General features: G+C 40.0%; 1 protein-coding gene across 1 annotated transcript; it reads left to right on the top strand.

Moving 5' to 3' along the window:
• The first annotated feature begins 4339 nt into the window (after positions 1-4339).
• Positions 4340-24885, top strand: cntnap1 (contactin associated protein 1). Its single transcript, XM_038704256.1, has 24 exons — positions 4340-5401; positions 9689-9790; positions 10531-10724; positions 11008-11161; positions 11557-11760; positions 12116-12300; positions 12598-12747; positions 12859-13120; positions 13737-13886; positions 13976-14150; positions 14648-14754; positions 14874-14996; positions 15275-15478; positions 15585-15741; positions 15836-15963; positions 16070-16243; positions 16340-16558; positions 16690-16929; positions 17026-17265; positions 17462-17589; positions 18411-18504; positions 18640-18870; positions 18953-18997; positions 22487-24885. The coding sequence occupies exons 1-24, from the start codon at positions 5341-5343 to the stop codon at positions 22684-22686; spliced, it is 3927 nt and encodes a 1308-aa protein (XP_038560184.1). The 5' UTR covers positions 4340-5340; the 3' UTR covers positions 22687-24885.
• Positions 24886-25590: the final 705 nt, after the last annotated feature.

Here is a 25590-nt window from a genome sequence, read left to right on the forward strand (position 1 = left end):
TCTGTTTGTGTGCTCGTGTTGACAGCAAACATGAGAAACAAAAGTGTCTTAGCTCCACACATCTCTACCAGGCTGCAGCTGTTGTTGGTATTTACACTTAATGCAGGTATCAGGACTGTTGTCTTTGGGGAGCTGTCATCGTATGTATATCGCCTATGTCTCCTCTGTGAATAAATCAATTTTGAAAATGTATGTAAGCGCGTAAAAGTCTCTATGTGTGTAAAGATGGGTCGGTGACAGCAATAGGTGTCAACACACAAGCTTCTCTTCTGTTGTACTGAGCAGGCAGACACAAACCAATAACCTTTCAAAATGGACGGAGGAGAAACCAAATGTACATTAATCTCTTAGTGCTACATCGTTTATGTTTTATTTACATTAACAAGGCTTTACAATGGACATCAAAACAAAGTTAGTGCTTTACAAAGGAACAAATGGCTAAAACAGAGAGAGACAATACATTTGCTAAAATAATAAGATCACAAGATGGGGAAAACGTTTAAACACTAAAATTAAAACAACAAAAACAAGGTACAACAGAGTTAAAAACATCAAAAGGGAACAGAAGAGTGTTAAGAAGTGATTGTACATTCTATGGACTGTATGTTTGAGTATCTCACATGTGCTAGGGTTCAGAGGGGATTAACCATACAATATCTAAAATGTTGGGGTGGCAGGCGACGCGTGAGGCCTGAATAAAGCGCAACAATCTAAATGAAGGAGATAAAATCATGGCCTAATTTCTCAAGATATGTGGTTGTTAAACATAGATATATTCGTAGCTGTACGGTAAATATGAAGCTACAGCCAACAGAAGGTTAGCTTAGCTTAGCACAAAGACTGGAAACAAGGGAAATATCTAGCATGACTCTGTCCAAAGGTAACCAAAGCCACCTACTAGCACCTCTAAAGCTCACTACTTAACACGTTACATCTTATTTGTTAAATCCCTACAATAAACAAGAGACCCTAATCAGAATCAGAAGAATCAGGATAAGAAGGAGCTTTATTGCCAAGTAGTGTTTTACACATACGATGAATTTGCTGTGGTGATAAGGTGCTACACGTAGACAAACATACAGTCAACATAAATAAATGTAGAAATATAGAAATATGGAATTGAAGAACAACATTACAGATATATACAAGTGCATTATTCTGGGTCTGCAACGCAACAGAAGAGAATATTGTGTACATATAAATATTTAAACTGACAACATAAAAATATACAACAACAAAGATCAACAATCAACAAACAACAAATATGTGCGACGTGCCAAGTCTGTGCCTGACACAAGATGAAACAGTATTTACATGTGCAGAGACATTTAAGTCACATAACCCTCAATAATATGGTGGGTTTATCATTTTTACACTTTAAACAAACCAGATCTTGTTAATTATTGAGCTTCAGGAGTGCCGGTTGGCAATTACGATACCTTTGGACTGAGCGGTTTCCCCATTTCCACCCTTTATGCTAAGCTAGTGTATTTCCCAAAATATTCAACTGTTCCTTTAAGATAAGATCCTCAGCAGAAGCCAGCATTACTTGGTTTTGTAACATCACCTTCACCCCCGGCCTATGTCCTAAAATGAGTTTGTTGGTGTGTCCACTCAGAAGTGTGAGTGGTCGAACAGGTTGTAGCAGCTGTCTAGGCACACCAGTTGAGCTAACACTGGGGGTAGAGCTTCAGAGGTGGGATCCAAGTCTGTGCATCCCCTGCTAGGCTTAATATGCAGCTGGGATTGGCTCACACCAGCAGGAGGTCATACTGGTGCATGGGCACCTGAGAGCAGGCTGTTTTAATAACCCTGTTTACAGTAGCTCAGCCGCCAGTATGCAGGGACATCAGGTTCCCATAGGTGGTGGGCAAAATAAACACGTCACGAGAGTCCACCTAGACGGCAATCTTGCTGAATTCCGCAGTTTCCGACTCACATTCACATTTTCAAACCAGCCAACATCAGCATTATCCTCCATTGTTTGTTGTTGGACATATCAGATGCCCAGAAATCAAGCCAGTGCTCATCACACAAAACCTCCATCCATCTTCATGACAAGTAGTACTCAGCCATGATAACAGATCAGCAACACTATCTCTTGGAAACATCTAGGAGTGAAGACTTGACCCCTGTTTGTGAGTAGGAGTGTGTTTGACGTGTAGGTCTGTGTGTGAGAATGTCTGCGAGTGTTTGTGTGTCTTCGTACTTGTGCCTTTAAGCCGGCACGTGTCCTATGCAGTGCACACTGGCACCCCCATGGAAAATACACAGAATGCTAATGGGGGCAGACCAAAGTCCAATCTGATCCCAAAAAATCCCTGTGAGAAACACAGACATCATGGGTCTCCACCTGTGAATTTGTTTGCGCATGTGTGTGTTTTTAAAAGAATTTAGAGAAAGACAGAGAGAGACTGTCCTTTTATGGCATGTTTGTTTTTGTGTTTCAGTTAGTTTAAAGTGGCACAAAAAGAACAAAAAAACATGAAAGAAGATGTATGTGCATAATTTCAGATTTTCTGAATAACTGCCTGCAAACGATCTGGCATATTTTGACTCATTTTATTAACCCAAAGATCCTTTGCTCATTCATTTATAATTTATTTGCAGGTTTAATGCGTGTTGGCAACATGAAACACAATTTAAAATCTGTAGAATAATGTTAAGTGATGAAGAGATTGTGGGAGAGAGTTGGACAACAGTTTATGAGTCAAATCGTCCAATCTAACATCATGTGTGAGAAACAGAAATCCAAGTCTGAGCTTTATCTGACATCTAGTGGTTAGTTGCGGTTTGACTCTGCTGCTGTATCTGCAAAATGCAAATTCAATTCAAATGCACATGGATGAAAGAGGGATGTGTCACGTTGTCCAACAAACGTTTATTCCTCTGATGATTAATGCTAAACCTAACTCTTAATCAAGTGAACTTGTCAGTCTACAGGAGCAGTTATCCTCCATAAGCAGTTAGCTCACTTGGTAGAGCATGTGCCACGTGTACAAGACTGAAACCTTATTGCAGCGGTCTGGGATTCGAGTCCACCCTGTGGCCCTTCACTGTGTGTCATCCCCTCTCTCTACCCCATTTCCAAATGCAGTCCACTGTCCTGTCTCTCTCAGTAAAGGCACAGTCTAAACATCAGTCTAAAAAAGCTATTTAATCCGGTATTGACTCAATCTTAAAAATGTGAATATGCCAGTGAGCTGACATTTCAATGATATTTCAATTGCAATAAGTACTTTATATTACCTGAAGTGGAATATAGAGTTCTGCCTTATTTTAAGATATTTAATTAAAGACATTTAATTTTTGTCTTACCTTGAAACAAGTCAGCCTTTATTGTGAATTGGAGGAATTATTTCACCACATTGGTAGAACTATTCATGTAAGAAAAATTAAGGGATTATAGGCCTGATTTGATATATTTACAGCAAACTTGGTGCCACAATTACCATAACTTTGTGTGTGAGATTGGGTGTTGGAAAGTCTGAAGTGTATGTGCTGGAAAGTCTGCGTCTGGTTGCTCTTGTCAATCTGTTTATCACTTGGTCCTTTGCTGTTATGTTTTCCAAATTAATAGTTCAACCCCCACCCTATTACGTCTGTTCTGAACCAGTCTCTATGATTACTATAAGGTCAAATGTAAAAGGTCAATGGGGAAACAGATGGCAATCCAACCTAACCACAAAACCTCATATCTATAAGCTAGGTGCAGACGTGAGAGAGGGAAAGAGAGCGGGAGAGATGGTGTGCATGTGTTTGTGTGTACTATAGATGTTATCTGAAGACAACAGAACAGCAGTTGTCAGAGGAAAACATTGCTGTTTTACCTTTAATAGGTCAAACTGGCAGATGATAAATTCCATACAAGCTGTAATGTGTTGAAGCCTGGTGGCATGGCAATATTGTAGGATAATTATACAGTTATAAATGCCATTGCACCTGGTAACCAGTATATCTGTGAAATATTATGGATTACTATATACCATCAATAAGAATAACTCTCTTAAATATCCAGAACAGTTGAAGAATATGTTGATTTCCACTGTGATTGAGATAAATTGCCTCACCAAATCATTTTTGTACCTGTCTCTTGTCAGTTAATAGATAACTCTGCAGTGCCTAGGCCACATCTGCAGCCAGTTCCCCTGCTGATTTGATGTCCTATTTTATTCTCCCATGCCATTTGCCATTGTCTTTTCTCTGCAGATATAATTCTATACTCTTAGCAAAAACAGAGGCAGGGAGCTTACAAACTGTCAATCTGATTTGATTGAAAACACAGTAAATCCCACGCTGGCCCAGGCATTCAATCTCACTTCATCACTGACACACTGCCGTCCCATAAACCCACTTTTTAATCCCAAAGCCTTTTTATTTTGTGGTCAATGTGCCACCAATTGCCACAAATCCCTCTCTCCCTCAGTCCCACCCCGCCCCCACCACCCTGTGTGTGTGTGTGCAGAGATGAGTCTGAGTAAAGGCACAGCTGGCATCATCATCCTGTAACCTGTTCTGGTCTGGCTGTATTTGTGAATGCACTGGCATGAACTGAGTACCTGGACAGAAAGACAACCAGCCGTTCACCCTGGTGGTCAGCTATGATTGTCATTATCTGTGGTTCTGCTTCTGATAAGGATATTAAGGACTTCCACCCTATTTTGGTGTTCAAGTTCCTGGAGAGAAAGACTTCTCAACCATCTCCTCACTAGCGCAGTGCACTCTTGGCCAGTTGGCAGCCATGAAAAGTGTGCCAAAGGATGATATGAGATGCCAGGGCAAAAGAGAAGAGGAATAAATCTTGGTATTATGATCCACAGCCCGGAGGGAAAAGTGTTGTTTTTGACCATTACCACAAGACGTATTTGGAGATTGAAGACATATTAATATTTGGTTTTGGAAAAATACTGTCAATCTGCAGTGGACTGAAAAAGTTATTTTCCTCCCTTCCAGTCTGTTCTGCATCCAGACTCCTGCAGGAGGAACGCAACAGAAGCCTTCTCCCACCTGGCCAATCAGCTCTGCTATTTAAGCACATGTTACTATAAGTTTATGTTGAATGATATCATGCAAGATCCACACCATTACACGACGGCCATGTTAATAACAATAGCAGTTTAAAGGATATAAAAGAAGAAGTGCGCGCTCTCGGCCAAGCGCAGCATCAGCACCAGCATCAGAAGCGCGTCCCCGCCGCGGTGGAGACTGCCCGAGATCCCGGGAAGAGGAGTTGGAGCTGTGCGTGTTAAAGTTGGGCTAAAGGGGGTTGAGAGGATGCTGCAGAACAATCTACGATCAAATTAACATAGCCTATGCGGAGAAACGTGTCCTAAGTGAAGGATGACTTGCAAAATACTGAGCATATGCCTCTTATTTTTGGGTTTTCAACATTGCTCCTCACGTAAGTCTTGTGAAACAGCAATTATTCATCTATTGTCGGCTGCTAGAATATTATGAAAATATTTCAAAGTGTATATACATGCCTTTTCTGCATTGTGTTCAGCGTCTGATCATATGCTTAAGAAAAAGTTGCACGATCGTATTCGGTAAGAAGTGAAAAATACCACTGGAGGGCAAAATGTAGCCTGAGGTGTTGGGATCTTTGAAGGGCAACACACGTTGCGATAAAAACAGACAGCCTTAAAACACAGATCATTAAATTTCACTGCTTGTCTTGGCTTTTGTAATTTCAGTAAAGCATGGTTTTGTGGGATCACACAAAAAAAGTGTAAAAGCTAACCGCGTCGGTCCTGCAGAAGGTGCGCGCGGCGATCCCCATTGCACAGAACTGTCTGCATTGCAGTGCTTTCTCCCAACCAGCACGCAAGTTTCTGCACCGTGTGGGTTCAACTCGCGACTTCTTTGCACAATGTTGCTTGAGAGTCGATTTTTTGGTTCCTATAATCATTTCCAAACTGCTTTGACAGTGGATGTTGTTCCTGAAAATCCGCTGAACACATTTTCAAAGTGGCGGTTGAAAGAGCAGGGCTCAGCCTCCTGACCGGGACCAACCCACTGCAGTACTTTTTTGAGAAGCCTGTGTTCCCATCACCTGCCCATACAGCCCTGCATCCTGCAGTCGATGAGCGTGGATTCACCTGGCAGGGGAATTATTAGCTACTCACTGCAACATCAATGAAGCAGTCATGTGGTGGGTTAAGTTGGATTGAGGTGGGGCTGTGTTTGGTGCTAAAATCGTGTTTGGGGAAAAGATGCCATCCACCCATCTATCACAGAGCTCGTATGCAAATGAGCTTTATGGGTGATGTCAGTGTCAGGATGACATCAGCGGGTCTTGACTGCTAATTAACCCCATACAGTGCATTACATAACACATTAGTCTTGATGATCAGTGGGGGATCAAGGAAGAGCGATGGTTTGTCATGTGACTTCTAGATAGATGGGGATATGAAATTAAGGAGTTAGTTACTGGCCTACTGGCAATTTATCTCTCAGGATCAGCAGCATACAACTGATTGTTTAAGGATATACTTCAGAATACCTGTCTTGTATTTTGGGGAACAAAAGTTTAACCATTAACATTGTTAATGTAAGTGGATCCACTTTACATAGATGTTGTACACGTTTCTGAGCTCTTTCTGTTAGGAAAATAGCATTTCTGTCAGTCAATATTTGAACATACATTAAGTGCTTTGATTGTTTGCAAATGATGCCATGCTGCTGTTGACTAGCCTACTAGAGGTTTGGTCAAATTATACTGCTATCTTGCTGTAAACTTAAAACAATTAAAAAGAGAATGAAAAGAACAGTATTTGGATGGAACCTCATTGGATCGCCAACCAATGATTGGGGGCCTGTAGTACTGTAGATCCTGTTGATACTTTATTGCAGGCCAGGCCAGTTGTATATCTGCTGTGTGGAAGAGCACATTTAGCCAGCCTGTGGTAGAGCTGAGACTCACCTTGTAACGTATGTGTGTGTGCTTGAATTAGGAGGGGATGAATCATACGCATAAATCTCAAATGTGTGCTTTGTGTATTCTGTCATGGTTAGCAGCCCAAGCAGCAGGAGACTGATTCTTGGTCCTTGTGATGGGAATTGATATCTAGAGATATGGCTGTTTTGTTTAGACAGAAAATGAAGCAGTTTTGAATTTGAATTTAAGTCTGAATTTGATTCTGATGTGCTGCATAGTATGTGATTTTATCCCCGGCAGCAGTCAGACACCACCCACTGTGATGTCTGCTTGGGTATGAATGATTTATCAAATCCCTTTAACAGAACAGGCTATATTTTAAATACCTTACTGTTCTGTTGCAGTAGTTTTGATATAACACTGGTGGACATCTGCATTCAGCTCAGATACAGGGTTGCTGTCTGAATCCTCAGCTTCCGGGCATCTTGTGCCAGCGACAGCCAGAGGAGGTGCCTCTCTGCATACTGTATTTAACCAGCAGTAATGATGTGTCAGCCCAGACAGACCAGCATACACTTACAGCAGACTGATGATTCAGCAAGAGTGGTGCTACAGCTCTACACAGCACATTTTTCCTCACAACCCTCGTAATGATAAATGGAGAAAGAGCCTACTCTGTGTGGTGTAGAGAAGGGAGGGGGGATTCAGGATCACAAGGACAGGGGTGAAAACCTGGTAACTGGATGCTCCACACAGTCGTAAGGTATACTTTAGCTACTGCAACATGACAACGCCCACTTGGGGAGAGAGAGGCAGTGAGAGAGAGAGAAGTGAAAAATAGCAAGATGAAGATTAGCGAGCATATGAGGTAATGGGACACAGTGAGAGCAAGAAAGAGTGGATGATTTTCGGAGTTGGGATGGAGATAAAGAGAGAGGACTCAGAGTGTGGGAAAGGAAGCGAGACGCTGAATGGGTGGGGGTGTAGAGTGCGTGACAGTCTTGCTATAAGGAGAAGCTGAGTGGCCTGGGTTAACCTGCTGTATTCTGGGAAGGAGCTGCTCCACATTTAAAGTCAAATTTCTTTTCTTTTACTACTAATTGAGGAGTTAAAACAAATCAATATACATTAGGCCATTAGCAGCAAATGAGCTTTGTCTGTGTAACTGCAGCACAGAGCTTTTAAATATTTTTGTTTGAATAGCCATTTGAGCAGTGGATCACTTGAAATGACTCTACATTGCAGTAATGGAGTGATGCAGAGATCTGTGCAACATAGCAGATGATGAAGATTTTGAAAAAGCCTCTTAGCCTCTCAGATAGAGGTGGAAAGTCAAGGTCACAATTCCCTTGCTCATGTTTTCTCCACCAGAATGTGCAATGTGTCCTTGAACGAAAGGTGACAGAACTCATGCTCAAGTGACTGACTCATTCTTACCAGGTGAGGCAGATAATGGTGTATCTGTGCTGTGAATGGCTCACGTTGTGTGTTTCATGTGTCATTTAAGGTAGTGTGGCAGTGGATGAAATCTCTCTCCTAATTTCTGCTGGATTTGCTGTGATTACTCAGTCTTCTGCTCCTTGAGTTATTTAAAATTTTAGTATATGCAGCACCCATGCTCATCTTGCTCCATCTGCAGCCTACATACTAATTCTGCTAACTTCTCCTGTTTCCATCCATGCTTAGGGATCCCTATCCCAATGCCAACATTTTTAGTTGTTTACCAGTAAACAACTAAAAATGTTTAGAGAGGATTATGAGGGAGGAGTAAGAGGGTCACATTGGAGCTGATTTCATTTACTTTATTGCAATTTTAGTTGCTCCTGTACACACTAAGATTAACACATTCACATTTTTTTGTACTTGCCTACCATCATATTCAAATAAAACCCATCTATATTTTAGCCTATCTATATTAAATCTCTTGGGAGTATTAAAGAGCATACTTAGGCACTTAAAATGAGACAGTGTTTCTCTTGCAGCTCGAGGTGAGGGCATCGCACATTTATCCTCAGCAGTGACACAGCAAGATAAGGTAGAATTATGGTCAGTTTTAATATCCGTTGGCTGAAGAACGAGCCTGAGCAGATGGGCGATGGTCCTATCAGTCCCATAGACACATACAGTATAGAATAGCAACTCAACAGGAAACAGCAGCAATTTAGTTTGACTTTGACTTTCCTGTCCATGCAACTGCACGTACTTTTTCAAGAAATTAAACAGAAGTATACAGATAGGCAGACACTGACAGACATGTACACACACCCACGACCATTTTTATTCCGTCTCTGCATCACTGAACAACACAAGACCAGATCCATTTTGTACTCTTGAAATAGGAAGGGGGCATTATGTAACTGCATGACATTTATAATAGTTTATATAAATAGTGTGAATAATCAGTAGCTGTTGGTCTCATATTTTACTGTTAGCCCCCACCTGTAAAGAAATGAAGATGTCAGGACAGTTAATGAGTCTTGGTCCATCGCCTTATAAGGAGGCAATGTGGTTTACTGTGGAATATAAATCTGTGACCTCACTATCTGTATACCTTTACCAGCAGAAAGGCTCAGTATGTTTGTGCTTTGCTTTGAATTTAATTTGATTGATTAGTCCAAATCTGTATTTTATGCCTCATGAAGCATGCTCTAGCCTCTAATTAAACTCCAAATGGCCATTTCTTATCAAGCTGGGCAGTTGTGCCAGTCTTTGTTGGCCAGTATCATTTTGAAAGCAATGTGTGAGTGCTGCATTATGAGAAGTCCTTTTTAATAACTCCTAGTCTTGGTGTCTTCCTTATTATCACTGCAGGAGAATGTGTTGATCCGCTGGTCTCCGGGCTCTATGCCTCCTCCTTCCTGGCCTCGTCCAGATATAACTTTCTTTACTCTGCCAATTTTGCCAAATTATATGGTAAGTTCCTTGTTGTGGTGTTGAGTTCATCCATGATTTCACTCCATTCACCTCTCAGACCTTATAATGGCAGATGTTTTAACAAGCAGGAAAAATACAAGTGTAACGAATAACATTAATACTGATTCTGGTCTATTTAGGGATGCAGGCACATTAATGTAATTAGTTACACCAGTGTTTTACAAGTCAAAATGCCCAAAGGGCAATTCCCATGGCAAAAAGATTTAACTTACTTGCAGCATCTGTATGCCATTAGGGATCCCTATCCCAATGCCTACAATTAAATTGAATGTAATGCAATCTAATCTAGTTCTAGAGAGGTGGTGATGGTGCGGTGGATAAGACACATGCCTTTGGTGTGAGAGACCTGAGTTCAAGTCCACTGTGACACCAATGTGTCCCTTAGACACTTAACCCCTAGTTGCTCCAGAGGCGTGCGAGCTCTGACATATATAGCAATTGTAAGTCGCTTTGGATAAAATGACTAAATGTAATGTAACTAGTTAGTTAGCTAACAGATATAGGCCTACAGTATAAGTAACTGGCTACAATTAGCTAAATAAATTAGAACTGTATTGGGTAATCAGCAAAAGTGCTTGTCCAATCCCAGACAAAACAGTAACTGAGCTTTACCTGCTCATTAGATTTCCCCATCCCAAATTTCACAGACTTTTAAAATTACTGCCATCAGTTACAAGTTCATGATTTAATCCCCAATCAAATCCTTTTTTCTTCCTCAGGCAGCAGCGGCTGGTCCCCATCCCCCAGGGACAGACAGCCATGGCTGCAGATAGACCTGCGCAGGAAGTATCGACTGGTGGCCATTGCCACCCAGGGGACCTTCAACTCATATGACTGGGTCTCAAAGTACACCCTGCTCTATGGAGATAGGCCAGACTCCTGGACGCCGTACATCATGAAAGGAGGAAACTCTGTAGGTGTCAACGAGCCAGGATAGTTAGGTGGGATAAAGACAGGCATGAGACGAGGACTAAATAGTCAAAATTAATCTTTACAGCCTATTTTCCAGTCAGTGGGTGTTCCATTATATTTATTGTCACTGGCCCGAAACACAGCACAGCACAGCATATTATCTCTCTCAACACTGACAAAGCTAATCTCATCATCAATTCATCTCCAGTCTCTTAATAAGGCGTTAACACCATTGCACTGTCTCAATAATTTCTCTCCTATTTCCAAATCTCATCTGTTTGCAGACACTGCCTGGGAACTGGAATTATTATCAGGTGAAGAGGAATGTTTTCCATTACGCCTTTACTGCTAAACACATTCGTCTGCTGCCTCTGGAGTGGAACACAGAGAATGGAGGGAAGATCGGTGTGAGGCTGGAGCTATTTGGCTGCCCTTATGGTAAAAATGACTGATGGACGCTACACAGGGATTTACTGCCTCTGATTCCCATCCAGGGACTTTCTACAATCCCAGTACTTAATTATATTTCAGTATATGCCACTAAATCCATTAAGTGCTATATATGCTACAATATGTTCATAGTTAATAAATAACTAAGCTCACTATCACCTGATTCATACTCAGCAACATCACTAGCTAAATGTCAACACATCTGAAGAGCTCCAGGAAATGTGCCATGAAGCATTTATTCGCATAATCCTTAAAACCTCAATAAATGCTAAATACGACTTTGTATAACCTAGTATGCACATTCAATTTGAGCAATATCTTAAATCTAAATCCTCTTTAGTGATTTTTGAATTTGTGGATTCATTTTGAAATTTCGTCTGCAGATTCCTATGTGCTACAGTACAACGGGGATGACTCAGTGGTCTACATGTACCCAGGAAAAAGGTCTCGTACACTACAAGACCATATTGCCATAAACTTCAAGACTCTGGAGCAGGATGGTCTACTATTACATAGTGAGGGGATTCAAGGAGACCTCTTCACCCTTGAGCTCAAGAGAGGTCGTCTTTACCTGCACATCAGCCTAGGTATAGCCTGAGTCATTTGTTGGATAAAGAAAGTTAAATTTTTTTGGACATCCTTTATTATACAGACATGCTCACCATGAAGTTGAAATTTATGGAAGGGATCTTGATGTAGGGAGATTGGGTAAAGAAACTATTGATATATGTGACAATGACATCCATCTCAGAAAGAAGCAGGCATGTCTCTCTCCTGACAGAAAGCCCTGTTGTCTAGTGGGGAAATCACAATATTGCTGGTCAGACTGTTGACCTACAGTTCCTGTAATGTGAAAAATGCAGCATTTTCTCTCAGTTTTACTTTACATAGAATTGATTTGAGCATTGTTTTTTATTGTTACTTATTCCCTCTGTTTTTCAGGAAGCAGTGTAATACACAAAGTTAATGGTCGAACTACACTGACTGCTGGCAGCCTTCTTGATAATCTACACTGGCACTATGTCACCATCAAGCGCTATGGTCGACAGGTGAACTTCACAGTGGACAGTCAGACAGTGTCAGCCATCTGTAACGGAGAGTTTACACACCTGGATCTTGATACACAGGTACCTCATAAACTGGTCATATCTACTGTGTAGTTACAGTGTAATATGCAAACTGAAGGTAAGTAAACAAAATGATCAACGATATGTATGCTGAATACATTTAATAAGTGCTCCTTTGGATGGTAACTCCAAATGCACTCTAATTATAACTAACTTGCAAACTATTTTATTCAAATATTCATTACAAGCCAGGTAATGAGCTAATTTGAGTGCCAAAGACTTTTTGCATATATTTACAATTTGAATAAATTTTCTAGTTAATGACGATGACTAAGTACCTTAATATCTTTCTCCTAGTTATACGTAGGAGGTGTTATAGAGCAAAATTTGCCTCACTTGCCAACCACACCAAATTTCCGGGGCTGCCTGGAGAACGTCTTCATCAATGGCATCAACATCATTGACAAGACACAGAGAGAAGAATCTGACATCCGCATCCCACGAAAGGTAGGGCTTTGCAAATTACTTATTCTGTTGTATATTTACAATACAATAAGAATCAGTGGAAATGTTTTCACTGTAAATGATGATGGTGTGATTTCTCTTTCTTCCCCTCAGAAAAAGATGCATTTTGCTTGCAGGGACATTCTGCTCAAACCAATGACTTTTGCTGGGCCCAACAACTATCTGCAGGTACCGGGCTTCTTCAGGAGGCCTCGTATGTTTGTCAAGTTCAAGTTTCGGTCATGGGACTACACAGGGTTGCTAATGTTCACGCGATTTGCGGATGACCTGGGTGCCCTTGAGCTGGGGCTAAGCGAGGGACAGATCAACGTCACTATATTCCAGCCTGGCAAGAAGAAACTCCAGTTTGCTGCAGGTGAGCTCATGCAATTTTTGGCCATGTCAGATACAAATAACATTTAAAGATTTTGGAACATACAGTGATTAATGCTGACAGTTAGTTACTGTTGCTAACAGATTTTATCAGCTGTAGCTACCTTGTTAAAATAATGTTAATGCTAAACCTCTGTGAAGGGGCTAAATACTCTGTCTTCAGCTGACTTTAATGTTAAATAATAATAATTTGATAATCCTGTAAAAATATCCTAAACATTTACTTCATACATACATGATATCATGCTAAAAGAATGAGGGTAAACTTGTTAGCCAGACATGCTTAGCCAACATTTGCAGCTCATGTTTGAAAAAAAGACACCAACCTCCAAACTCTTTAGATACCCAGTATAACTGCAGAGTATAGTTATTATTATAGTCCCATGCACACTGTTTTAGTATGTGTGGAAATGTTTTATTCAGTCTATGGTGGAAATACAAAGCTTGAGAAGACCTGCCATCTTGTTCAATTGCTAAGCTATATATATTGATTGGACAATCCTGTTTGGGGAGTCAGTTCTGTGAATGTTGTGCATAGGATCTCTCTCCTGAATCTGATTGTAGAAGCATTGCATGACATGCATTACTCCACTCTCTAGGATACAGGCTAAATGATGGTTACTGGCATACAGTGGATTTGGCAGCCAGAGACAGCCTGCTGACCCTCACAATTGATGAGGAGGAAGGCTCTCCCCTAAAGATCACCAACCCTTTTACAATTCGGACAGGAGACCGCTACTTTTTTGGAGGTGAAGCGATGACTTAAAACAATTGACAACTCCTGAAATCAACTTAGAAGTGTACGGTTCAATTAATACATTTACTTTCCTGCACTCAGGTTGTCCGAAAACCAATAACACAATAAGGAAGTGTGAGACCAAGCTGAACCGCTTCCATGGTTGCATGCAGCATATCTTCATAGACAATGAACAGCTTGATATCGATATTATTCTGCAACGACAGTGGGGGCGCTATGCTGAGTTGTTGTTGGGCACATGTGGCATCACTGACAGGTAAGAAATATCAACTAATTTACAATATGTAGCATAAACCATACATGCCTAATATAATTTATAGCAGGAAAGTGCATAAGTGAACCGACAAGTATGGCACTGCAAAACTAGATTTAAATCATCTGATTAAATAAAGTTTCCAATTATTTACCCGTATTATACCACAGGTGTTTAAAGATACACACATTCCTATAAGGATTCATTATTTCTGTATCGTCTTGGCTCTTTTATGTTGTCAAAGTAATGTGATCTCATTCAAGATGTATGTGAAGTTTTTGGCACTGAATTGTTGTGAGTTTTTAGAATGAGACATCACTTCTTTACAGCTGAAAGCATTCATCATCTCATGGTTATTTTCCTTTCATAAAACCATACTTAAAGGCTCTCAACAAGACACAAACAACACAGAGAATATGGAGAATATTGAAATGAAAGAATAGCACACTTATGTAAGTCTCACGTTTGTAACTCAGTATAAGCATGTTTTTGGTTTACAGATGTACTCCAAATCCATGTGAACATGAAGGCAGATGCATCCAGTCCTGGGATGACTTTATATGTCTGTGTGAGAATACAGGTTATAAAGGAGAAGTGTGTCACATGTGTAAGTGCTGGCTGGCAATCTTATCACTGTAATAAATGTTTCTTTACAGTTAATTACACCTGGCCCATACCATATTTCTTCCTAATAATAACAAATTGATCATCTTGCTTCTTGAACAGCGGTTTATAAAGAGTCATGCGAGGCCTACAGACTCAGCGGCAAGTATTGGTCTGGAAACTACACCATCGATCCTGATCTCAGTGGACCGCTGAAACCATTTGAAGTGTACTGCAAAATGAAGTGTAAGTAATCACTGACACTAACAAAATACAGCTTCATCAGCAATGTGTGCAGTATTTGCGGAGTCCTCTGTGGGTTGTTATTGTAAGGTGAAAAGTCAGGTTATTATGTTCCTGTAATGAGAAATGTTCACTGAAATTTCATGGGAAATAAAAGATAAAACAAGGTAGGTCCAAATACCCTGTGTCTAACTTTTCAGTTTGTTACCTTTTTGTTGCCTCCATCTTTCTAATTTTAACATTTAATTACTATGACCTATATCTGTCATGCCTCTTGACAGCATATAAAGCTTGGACAGTGATTATGCATGACCGTGTGGATGGTACCAAGGTGAGTGGGAGTTCAATAGACCGGCCCTATATAGGAGATGTCAACTACTGGAATGCCTCCTGGGATGAAGTCACTGCTCTAGCCAACACTTCAATGTACTGTGAGCAGTGGATTGACTACTCCTGCTACAAGTCCCGTCTCCTCAACACCCCCAGTAAGTGGGATTAGTTGGTTTATTAATTTGGTAGCATGCTCATGGAAATCAAGAAAGATAGGAAACGTCAATGACACACTAACACACCATTTGTTTTTCAAAATAGATGGAAGACCTTTTGGTTACTGGATTGGCCGTAACAATGAGAGTCACTATTACTGGGGAGGAACATTCAGAGAGGTCCAGAAGTGTGGCTGCGCTATCAACCAAACCTGCACTGATCCCAAGTTTCAATGCAACTGTGATGCTGACTATAGACAATGGTGAGGGACAGATACATTGATCAAGATTAGCTTGTATCTGTTGTAATAATGATGAAGTCGAAAGTTGGTGAACATCCCCACTGTGGCTTTTTAGGTACTCCGACAAGGGCTACTTGGACTTTAGAGACCATCTGCCTGTGAGAAAGGTAGTAGTCGGGGACACCAACAGGACCGGCTCAGAAGCACAGTTCACCGTTGGGCCCCTCCGCTGCCATGGGGACAGTGAGTTAAAGTATTATGGATTATGCTCACACCGCAAAGTTCAGTTTGAAGTTGTCGAAGGGTTCAGAGTTGTTTTTTAATATACATATTTCAATGTTTTCCACAGGAAACATCTGGAACACCATAGCCTTCACCAAACCCACCTACATAACTTTCCCCACCTTCAGGCCTGGCTCCAGCGCTGACATCTCCTTCCACTTCAAAACCTATCGTGACCACGGCGTCTTCTTAGAGAACTCTGATGACCAACTTCGAAACTTCATACGGATAGAGCTGAATAGTGAGTTGACTAGCAGGGAGCTATTCTCCACATACAACTGAAAGATTTATCTAAGAATTACTGTACGTTTTTTAATTGTCTTCTTTCCTCTTCCAGCCACCCATAACCTCGTGTTTGTATTTATGGTTGGTGATGGCATCATAAATGTGACACTACGCTCCCCTGTGCCTCTCAATGACAATGAGTGGCACTTTGTTCAGGCTGAGATTAATGTGAAACTGGCCCGCATCAAGGTTGATTATCAGCCTTGGGCTGTTACGCGCTTTCCAGGTCAGACCTTTGTCACCATGAAGTTTACACATCCTATCCTAGTAGGTAGGTTGGCCGAGGTGAACTTAGAAATTTGAAATTTAAAACTGGCATGAAATACAAATAACTTAATGTGTCTCCTCTAAACTTTTGGATGAAGGTGAATAGCCACTGATTAAAAAACATCTGTGTATTAGGTGCAGCCAACCGCACCCTGAGACCTTTCTTGGGGTGTCTTCGAGGGTTACGGATGAACGGTGTTCCTCTTGATCTAGAGGGGAAAGTAAATGAAGAACAGGGTATAAGGAGGAACTGTACTGGACAGTGCCTCAATGCTACCATACCATGCCGAAACAGTGGCCAGTGTATTGAGGGCTATGCTTCCTACACTTGTGACTGCAACAACACAGCTTTTGATGGTTTCTACTGCCATAAAGGTGAGTTCATATGTGTTTCTCCTTCACATAGTAACTTACATCATCTGCAGCAATACATTGTAACAGATATCTAATTCTACAATAATCTTTTTTAAGACATCGGAGCCTACTTTGAGATTGGCTCGTGGCTGAGATACAACATACGAAAGAAGCCTATTTCAGATGAAGCAGCATGGGCCAACTGGATCGACCCACATTACGACAACTTCAGCCTTGGTTACAATGACACAGCAGATGACATAGAGTTCAGTTTCAGCACTGTTCACACGCCAGCTGTGTTGCTCTACATCAGCTCCTTTGTCCAAGACTATATTGCTATCATCCTTAAGAATGATGGTAAGAGAAGCTCAGAAACATTTTGTCTGAGAATGTGAAAGATGGAATTTTTTAAGTAGAATTACATTTGCAGGGCAGCAGGTTCATTTTATTCACAGTTTAGGGAAACTACCCAAGTATTTTATGTAATGCAGTTATTCGTCAAAACAATATACTCTATGCTATTGATGTCTTTTGTCCCCCCCCCCCACCACAGGTAGTGTAGATCTGAGGTATAAACTGGGTCTCATAACACACAAGTACCAGCTGACTCACCGAAACCTGGCAGATGGATACCCCCACTACGTCAACATAACCAGACACAACAGAACAATCAAAACACAGGTTCATGCTCTCACTGCTGTCTCTGTGTAAACTCTGATCTGTGGTTTATGTTATTTTCAAATAATAATAAATAATTTTGAAATAATGTATGATCTCTATAAAAAACATAGACTGATGTGCGCCATTTTAAGGATATCCAACTAACAAACCTATCCAACAGTTTCTTTACTTCTTTGTTAGAAATTACAATAAATCAGTGATGAATTTTAACATCTCAAAGGAATAGTTTGACATTTTTGATAATACCCTTAGTTGCTTATTTGCTGAGAGTAAGATAAGAAAATTGATATCAGGATTGGGGTGCTGATGACGCAGTGGATAACACACAGGTGTGGGAGACTGGGGTTCAATTCCCACTGCACCAATGTGTCCTTGAGCAAGACACTTAACCCATAGTTGCTCCAGAGGCGTGCAATCTCTGACAAATATAGCAATTGGAAATCGCTTTGGATAAAATTAATGTAATGTACTACTAGTCTTATATCTGTGGATTTTGTTAACTTTTTCCAGTGCCAGGTTAGCTGTTTCCCTTTCCAGTTTCCAGTCTTTATGCTAAACTAAGCTAAGCTAACTGGCTGATAGCTGTAGCTATATATTTACCATACAGACATGAGGGTGGTATAAATTGTCTCATCTAATTCACAGCAAGAAAGCAAATAATTTCTTTAAATACACTAATAGCTTCTACATAGAAAATATGTTGAATACATTCTACTGATGTGTTTTGCTCACAGTTAGTTCTGTTTATGGTGGTAATTTACCTTCTTTCTTGTCATGAATTATATAGATATGGTGTTTAACTTGTTTTGCCTTGCCCACAGGTGGATTACATGGAGCCCATTGTGGAAAAAATAACCTTAGTGGAGGACGCCAGGTTTGATTCTCCAAAGTCAATGTTCCTAGGGAGAGTGATGGGTAAATATCAATAATTTATTTACCACTTATTGATGAGAACATGTAGCCTATGTATTAATCTTGCTGCCAGTGATACATTGAGTATTTAAAGTGGAAAATTTGTTGATGTTTTATTGTTCCTGTCTGCCCTTTCAGAGGTTGGTGATATTGACTATGAGATCCAGAGGCATAATGCTCCAGGCTTCATAGGCTGCATATCTGGGGTGAGATACAATGTCTATGCCCCTTTAAAGGCCTTCTTCCGTCCAAATGAAACAGACCCTCCAGTAACGACACAAGGCTATGTGTCTGAGTCCAACTGTGGGGCCTTCCCCCCTGTCCTGGGTTATGTACCATGGGAGGTAGACCCTTGGTTTACTGGCATAGGTGAGTTTATATGTCCCATAATTAATCAGTGAAAAAAGAGAATATTATTTTGTGTTCATCAACTTATTTGTTTCCCTTTCAGAGTATTTTTATATCCATGATGACCTAGGCCTGTTTTGGATAACGGGTAAGACCCATTTTTCCTATTCTTTTAAAGTGAGACATTGCCATGTATACAGAAATACTGCATATCCGACTTGTTTCTGTCAAAAATAAGGCATGGACTGTGATATTTAGCAGTTTATTCAGTTCATTTGTTTACCTTGTTTCTGTTTTACTCACAATTTTCTTACTGTCCCAGATGACACAAGTCAGCCATTTGAAAATCCTCTAATCCTAAATTAGACAGGATTGTCAGCTTCTAATGTGGGCTTTTGAGTGTTTTTTTCCCAAGTATCTGACTGCAGACTCAAATTTATTATATGTGGGGACAAAACTGAAAACAAAACATACTTAGAGAAAAATAAACAGCCAGACATATCTAATACATTATTATCATACTGAAGAAGATTATATTTGATTCCATTCAGTTGAGGTCAGATTATTTTTTTAATCTCCTTGAGAATGTGAGTAAAATGAATGTAAGTTATATTGAGATATTTGATATATAAATTAATATTAAAGAATATAAATGTCACATACTTATTCTTATACATTTGTATACAATACTTATTCAGAAATAATCTACAATGATTACAATAACTTTAACAGGACCATAAACCTCTATTCCCTTATACAATAAAAACAATTCCTAAAATCATATTGCAATAACAATAGAGCGATCATGTAAATACAACAGGCAACAACAAAAAAAGATGTTGACCTAAGGAGTAGCAATGGTGTGATAATATCAAAAATAACATGAATGAGTAGTTATATCATTATGTCAACACAGACATGAATAGATGAAAACATTGTTTATGTTTCTCTTGTATTTATGGATTTCTAGAAAAACATGAACCTTTAATATATTCCTTCATCTGTTTAATACCCATGATACTCTGTACCTTTTTACAAGAGGAGATGTTGAGTGTTGAGACCAGATGATCGGTTTACAACCCAGCATTACAGATGACGAGAAAAATGAGAGCTGGTCCCCCCTGATGAGCAGGAGAGGCTGGAGTTTCAGGATTAAACTGCAGCACAGAGACTCTGCTCCATCCCTGTCTGAGACCTTTACTGGATCAGCTATATTTAGTCTGCATGGGCCCAGCTTACTGCTCATCATTGATAGATGCTTCAGCTTAATAGATCATTCAGATTCAGAGGTATTATGATAATGCAGGACATTAGCGTGCCATTAAAGATTGCTGTGCCATTCAGGCATCCCAACAATGGACCCTCTGGTTATCCGACACATCACCGTCTGACATATGGCCCAGAGTAAAGTGGCTTTGACTGAGAAATTACACCTATTGTTTTAAATGTAGTTGATAATACAAAATGGTCAGTTGGGCTGGTGAACAAATTATTGCACACAGATATTGAATACATGTGTTATTCCTTCATTTGTCCTGTGACAAAATCGTTTTAGACCTGCAGTAGGGAATTCTTTTAAAAATAACTTTTTGTCATATTAACTAAAACTGTCACTATATCCTGACAGTAGGACATGAGACAGAATCTGTGAAAAAGATTATGTTCCTCTTGTTCCTACTGCTCCTAATGCAATTTGCTAGAATCCACAGCTCCTGGGTCACAACAACGAATCAAAGCCAGGAGCAGTCTCAACCGCAGTGTCAATCACAGCTCATGCACACGCTGCGCAGCCCCTCTCCCCGCACATGCTCTTACTCAAGTCAAGCTCAATATCTTCAGCTCGTGACTTCAGAAGTTTTGCCAACACAATGGCTGACCAACAATGAAACCCTATATAGTACAAAACAATTGTGTGATCACGTCCCGGCTCCACACCGAGCTTCTAGATCATTATATTCAATGCCATGGAGCTTGTATCAATGAGCGGCAAAGAGGCATGACTACAAACAGTAGGGAATAACTTTTGAGGGGGAACAGTGGTGTACTAGCCTCTGCTGCACTGGGGCTGTGAAGCGTTGGAGGGGTGTTTGGTGAGGCTCTTGCAGTGTAGAGCAAGCCCTGCATGGACTGAGGTATTGCAGGGCAACCGGCTCCTTCTTGTGGGTTTGGTGGGCGGTGGTAAGCAGAGTGCACAGCAGAGAGACGTGGAAGGTTTTGCATGGTTTGTTCAATTGTTACCAGCTACATTTTCGCCTGCTCTAAGCTCTGTGTTGCAGTATATCCATATATCTATACCCATTTATTGAGGGTATGAACCTGAGTAGCTGAGGCCTTTCCCAGCATGCATTGGCAGAAAGCCTGGGAAACACTGCTGACATTTTACCAGTCCATTACACAGTGAACACATTGACTGACAAACAAACACACACCTACAGGCAATTTAATGTCTCCGTTCATCTGACCTACATGTCTTTGGACTGTGACAGGAAACCCAAGCAACTGCAGGGAGAATATTAAAACTACACTCAGACATGGACATGCTGAAAGGACATGGGCTGAGGTCTGAGACTTTAACTTGAACTACTAAACAATAATTTTGGTTGTAGGTGCCAAGACAGGCTACTTACAATAATAATAGCTTTATTTTATAGAGCACTTTCAATACAGGTAACAAAGAGCTTTATGCAATTAATGTCATGACCAAGCTGGATTACTGCAGTTTAGAACTAACCGAAACCTCTTGTTGACTGCAGCTAATTCAAAAAGCCACATGCATGCTAAACCAGGACTAAGTCACCCCAGTCTTCAGAAACATCCACTGGTGTGTAGTGCCTGGCCACAGTATATCAGATTATGCTCTCAATGTATAAACACAGCAGACCTCTCTGGTCACAATGCACCAGGGTCCTTCATATCCAAAGAGCATACTCTAAGTCTGGTGAGATTGCATTCAGTATTTATAAACCAAACATATGGAATAGCTAATGTGGTATTCTGAGAATTGCACCCACTTATATATATATATATATATATATATACATATATATAGAGTGTAGAGTGAAATGAATGTACAGTAGATGTAATATGAACAACCTCATTTTATTTACTTTAAGCATCTCATTAAATAGTTTTCTATCTTTTAAAATATTTTTTTCAATAATATTGTTATGCATTATGTATTTTCTGTTGTTTAAATGCCTCTGCTTTTTATTTTCTTTATGTCTCAATGATATATATATGGCTTGGCTCCTTTTCTCCTGTAAAGTACTTTGAACTGCATTTCTATGAAAAGGCGCAATACACAAACAACTTCAACAAAAATTGTATGGCTGACAAATAAAAATAACCACCAACAAAATGTGCCCTTCATAAACAGACAAACAAAGAAAAATACTTACTACATAGTACTGGCCAGTCTGTGTCAATGTCATTTATAAAAAAAACTATCTCTCTCAATTATCTTGTTGTCATTATAGATAATATCAGACCTAAATTCTCCCACAGCAAGTTTGGTGATTTGTGATGTAATAAAATAGCATTAAAAATCCAGTCTAACAGCGCCTGATCCTAATCAGTAGGCACCTCATTCCTCATTGTATTGCCGATTAACTCTGACTGTGCTATTTTTATCCTTTAGTCATTGTCATCCTGGCGTTGCTGCTGCTCTTTGGAGGGCTGTACAGCATCTATGTCTATGCGTATCAGCAGAAGGGCAGCTACCGCACCAATGAACCTAAGAACCTGGAGTCCCCCAGCAGTTCCAGGCCGCTGACGGAGACCCTGAGGCGAGAAAAAAAGAACCTCCCACAAATTGAAGAGGAGTTCAGGAGCGACTAGCATCACAGGACCTTTGGAACAATGGGTGGGGTTTGACTGGGGGTTAGGGAGAGGGAAATAGCACTTACAACAACCACAGATACCTGTATTACATTTTCAAATTCTTTTCTTCTTTTTTTATAGTTTGTTTTTTGTTCCTTTCCCCGGTTGAGGTTTGGATCTGATGCCTGGTGCTCTAAATAGTGTGTATTTTGGTAAGGGTTAAAAGTTCTCATCAAGCCCCATGTTGCGTGAGTAGCCAACAAGTCTCACACTGTATTGCAGGGTGAAATACTGAAGTGCCTCATCTGAGCAAGCTTGATCTGAAGTAATCATAATGGCTTATTCAGACAGGGTTTAGATTAGACACTGCGGGAACAGGATTTTAAGGGATATTTAATTACATTTGGAACATCACTTTAACATATTCAGGCTTTTATTGATTGAGTTTTTTCCTGAGCCACTGTTGAGAGTGATTAAAGCTAACAATATCTTACTGTATAGATTTATTGCCATCTAAAATATACCTTATGATGACAATCTCTCATGGAGCTCATTTTTACATCATAGCTGATAATCCGTCTTGGGTTTGATCAGTAAGCACATCTGAGAACTAGTGAACTTAACCAGTGCAGCAAAAATCCTGATCAATGATACAAAACTGGTGTTCACGAATAAAAACAACCAACCGAAGAGAGGACATACTGACAAGCATAAAGCTTTGAGTTGATGATATGGATTGTAAAAGGTATATTCGCTTATATTTGTTGTATTGCAGCCTCTAACAGTGCATTACCTATACAGAATGGCACATGTAAGTGGTTCAGAATTACTATAGTGTCAGTAGATAGCAGCTTTGCCAAATCACTTTATGCCAGATTCCTAACACATGGAAATGAGAGTGTGGTGATATGAAGATACTGTACCTCCAGGTGTGAGAGCTAACAGGCTGTTGGTGTACTGCAGGATCAAAACAAAAGTTGATCTTGAACTCGCCAGGGACTGTCTTTCTTCTGGTTACTTATATTATGGTCAAGCTGCCACTAGCTCGGTGCTACAGAGTGTTTAACTCAGCAGACATCTCTAACGACAGTATTACAAAAGAAAAAGTCTTCTCATAACCCTTTCATCCCCAATAGTAAGCATCTTTCAGGAAACAGCTGCTCCAAATGGCCATGTGGAGAAACATAAATATTAACACACATGTACACACACACACACACAATAATATATACAGAGGACCACATGAGTGTAAATGACAAGCTTTTACTTCTAACTTATACTGCTCGAATATTTTTGCATAATGCTGTAGGACAGTAGCCAGCCACGCTGTCATCGCTGCTGCTGCTGCTTGTTTAGTTGCTTTCAGTGGAAAGTTGAAAAGTCTACATGTAGTCCAATGAAATTTCTTTCTCTGGCAAGATGAAATTTCGTTTGATGTGTGGTGCAACCAAAGCTTAGGGCTTTCATCACTTACTGCAGCTCTCCTTGATGCTAAAGCACTCTTGCATTATTGTGAAAAAAAGTGTAAAAAAGTGATATATTTAATAACATATCAGCTATGCATTTGTAGAGCATGACCGCACTTTGCAAAAACAGGCAATAACTTGAGTTTCTTTCAGCCATCAGTGATGTTAATGTCTCAGCTTAATTTGCAAATGCACAATAGCAAGTAGGATCTAATGAGTGTATACGTGAATATATGAATAATATGTTAAGCGACTTTTTTATTCCTATGGTTTATATAAAACAAGTTACAACAGTTAAAAGGAGTACTCTGAATGTAAATCATCTGACTCTGTAATGTATAGATACTACAGTGAAGACCTGCTGTGATGTTTTCATTGTAGGTTGCTTAGCACTGAAAGTAAAATTATGTGTGGTAGTTTTTTAGAATGCTCAGGAAAAAGAAAGTACAGTACTTGTTCTCTGTAGCACTAATACACCTCCAAAACTCAACATTGTTGGTTTCTTCCATTACAGATGGGCAGAACTGTGCGAAATTGTAGAGTGAAAGAATGTACAGTAGATGTAAAAACTGCAATTACTGTAAAGGCACGACATGGAAATAATATATGAAAATGTACAGATTCGGCCAAAAGTGGCTTATACAGGCTTTATTTTTAAGAATGCTGTAATAAGATGAATGATGATGAAAAATGAGAAAACAGAGTGAAACTGTTGGTTTGTGATTGATGCAAAGAATAGTTTGTGTACTGGTTAAATGGACAATCACCACTCAAAGTTCATATCAGGCGCAAGACAACAAACTTGGGTCAAATATGCTTTGTTGCCTATTAGGAAAGAGTCGACTTATGTAATATATAAATGTATACACCTCACTGTTCATTGGTAAATTGACTGTAAACATTCGGCATAGCAGTCTCACTTCATTGCCACTCACTAGTGAATCATGTGTGGTCCCTGGAGCGTGTGTGTGTGTGCGACTGACTGGATGTTTAGATGTTTGTGTGTTCATAGTTTGCCCACCAAGATACATCCTACTGATGTTAATGACTCTCATTAAAAAACAAACATGTGCACTAATGCCAACTACTGTATCTAATTCACTTATTGTAGTGCACCAACAGTTGTACAGTGAGACAGAAACAAGGTTTGGATGTAGCTCAGAGTGGCTCCTAAATGTCCAGGTATCAGGTGTCTGTAAGGAACATTACAGGCATATAGAATATGTGCTGAACTTATCCTTAAGTGTCCTGCATCCAAAAAACGGAGGCAAGTATGTGAATAAAAGGGATTCATTAAAAATGGCCAGTAGAGGGAGCAGGTCAGCAGGATGTTGTTAGCTCAGACAGGGCATCTTCTGCTTTCTGGAGTAAAACTAAAGATTGACACCAGAATTCAACTAAAAAACAAGAAAACATATTTAAAAGGACATGAAGGTAAATTGGGGTAATGCTTTGC

This window comes from Micropterus salmoides, unplaced genomic scaffold, assembly GCF_014851395.1.
Source record: "Micropterus salmoides isolate LMB-PRFRI ecotype aquatic unplaced genomic scaffold, ASM1485139v1 Ms_hic_scaffold_10, whole genome shotgun sequence".
Lineage (NCBI taxonomy): Eukaryota > Metazoa > Chordata > Actinopteri > Centrarchiformes > Centrarchidae > Micropterus > Micropterus salmoides.

Excerpts from the sequence above, each read along its gene's own strand:
- cntnap1 (XM_038704256.1), top strand. The coding sequence starts at position 5,341 with ATGACTTGCAAAATACTGAGCATATGCCTCTTATTTTTGGGTTTTCAA. Across the intron at positions 11,761-12,115 it reads TTACCTGCACATCAGCCTAG|GAAGCAGTGTAATACACAAA; the intron begins GTATAGCCTGAG and ends TCTGTTTTTCAG. Across the intron at positions 15,964-16,069 it reads CCTCCGCTGCCATGGGGACA|GAAACATCTGGAACACCATA; the intron begins GTGAGTTAAAGT and ends TGTTTTCCACAG.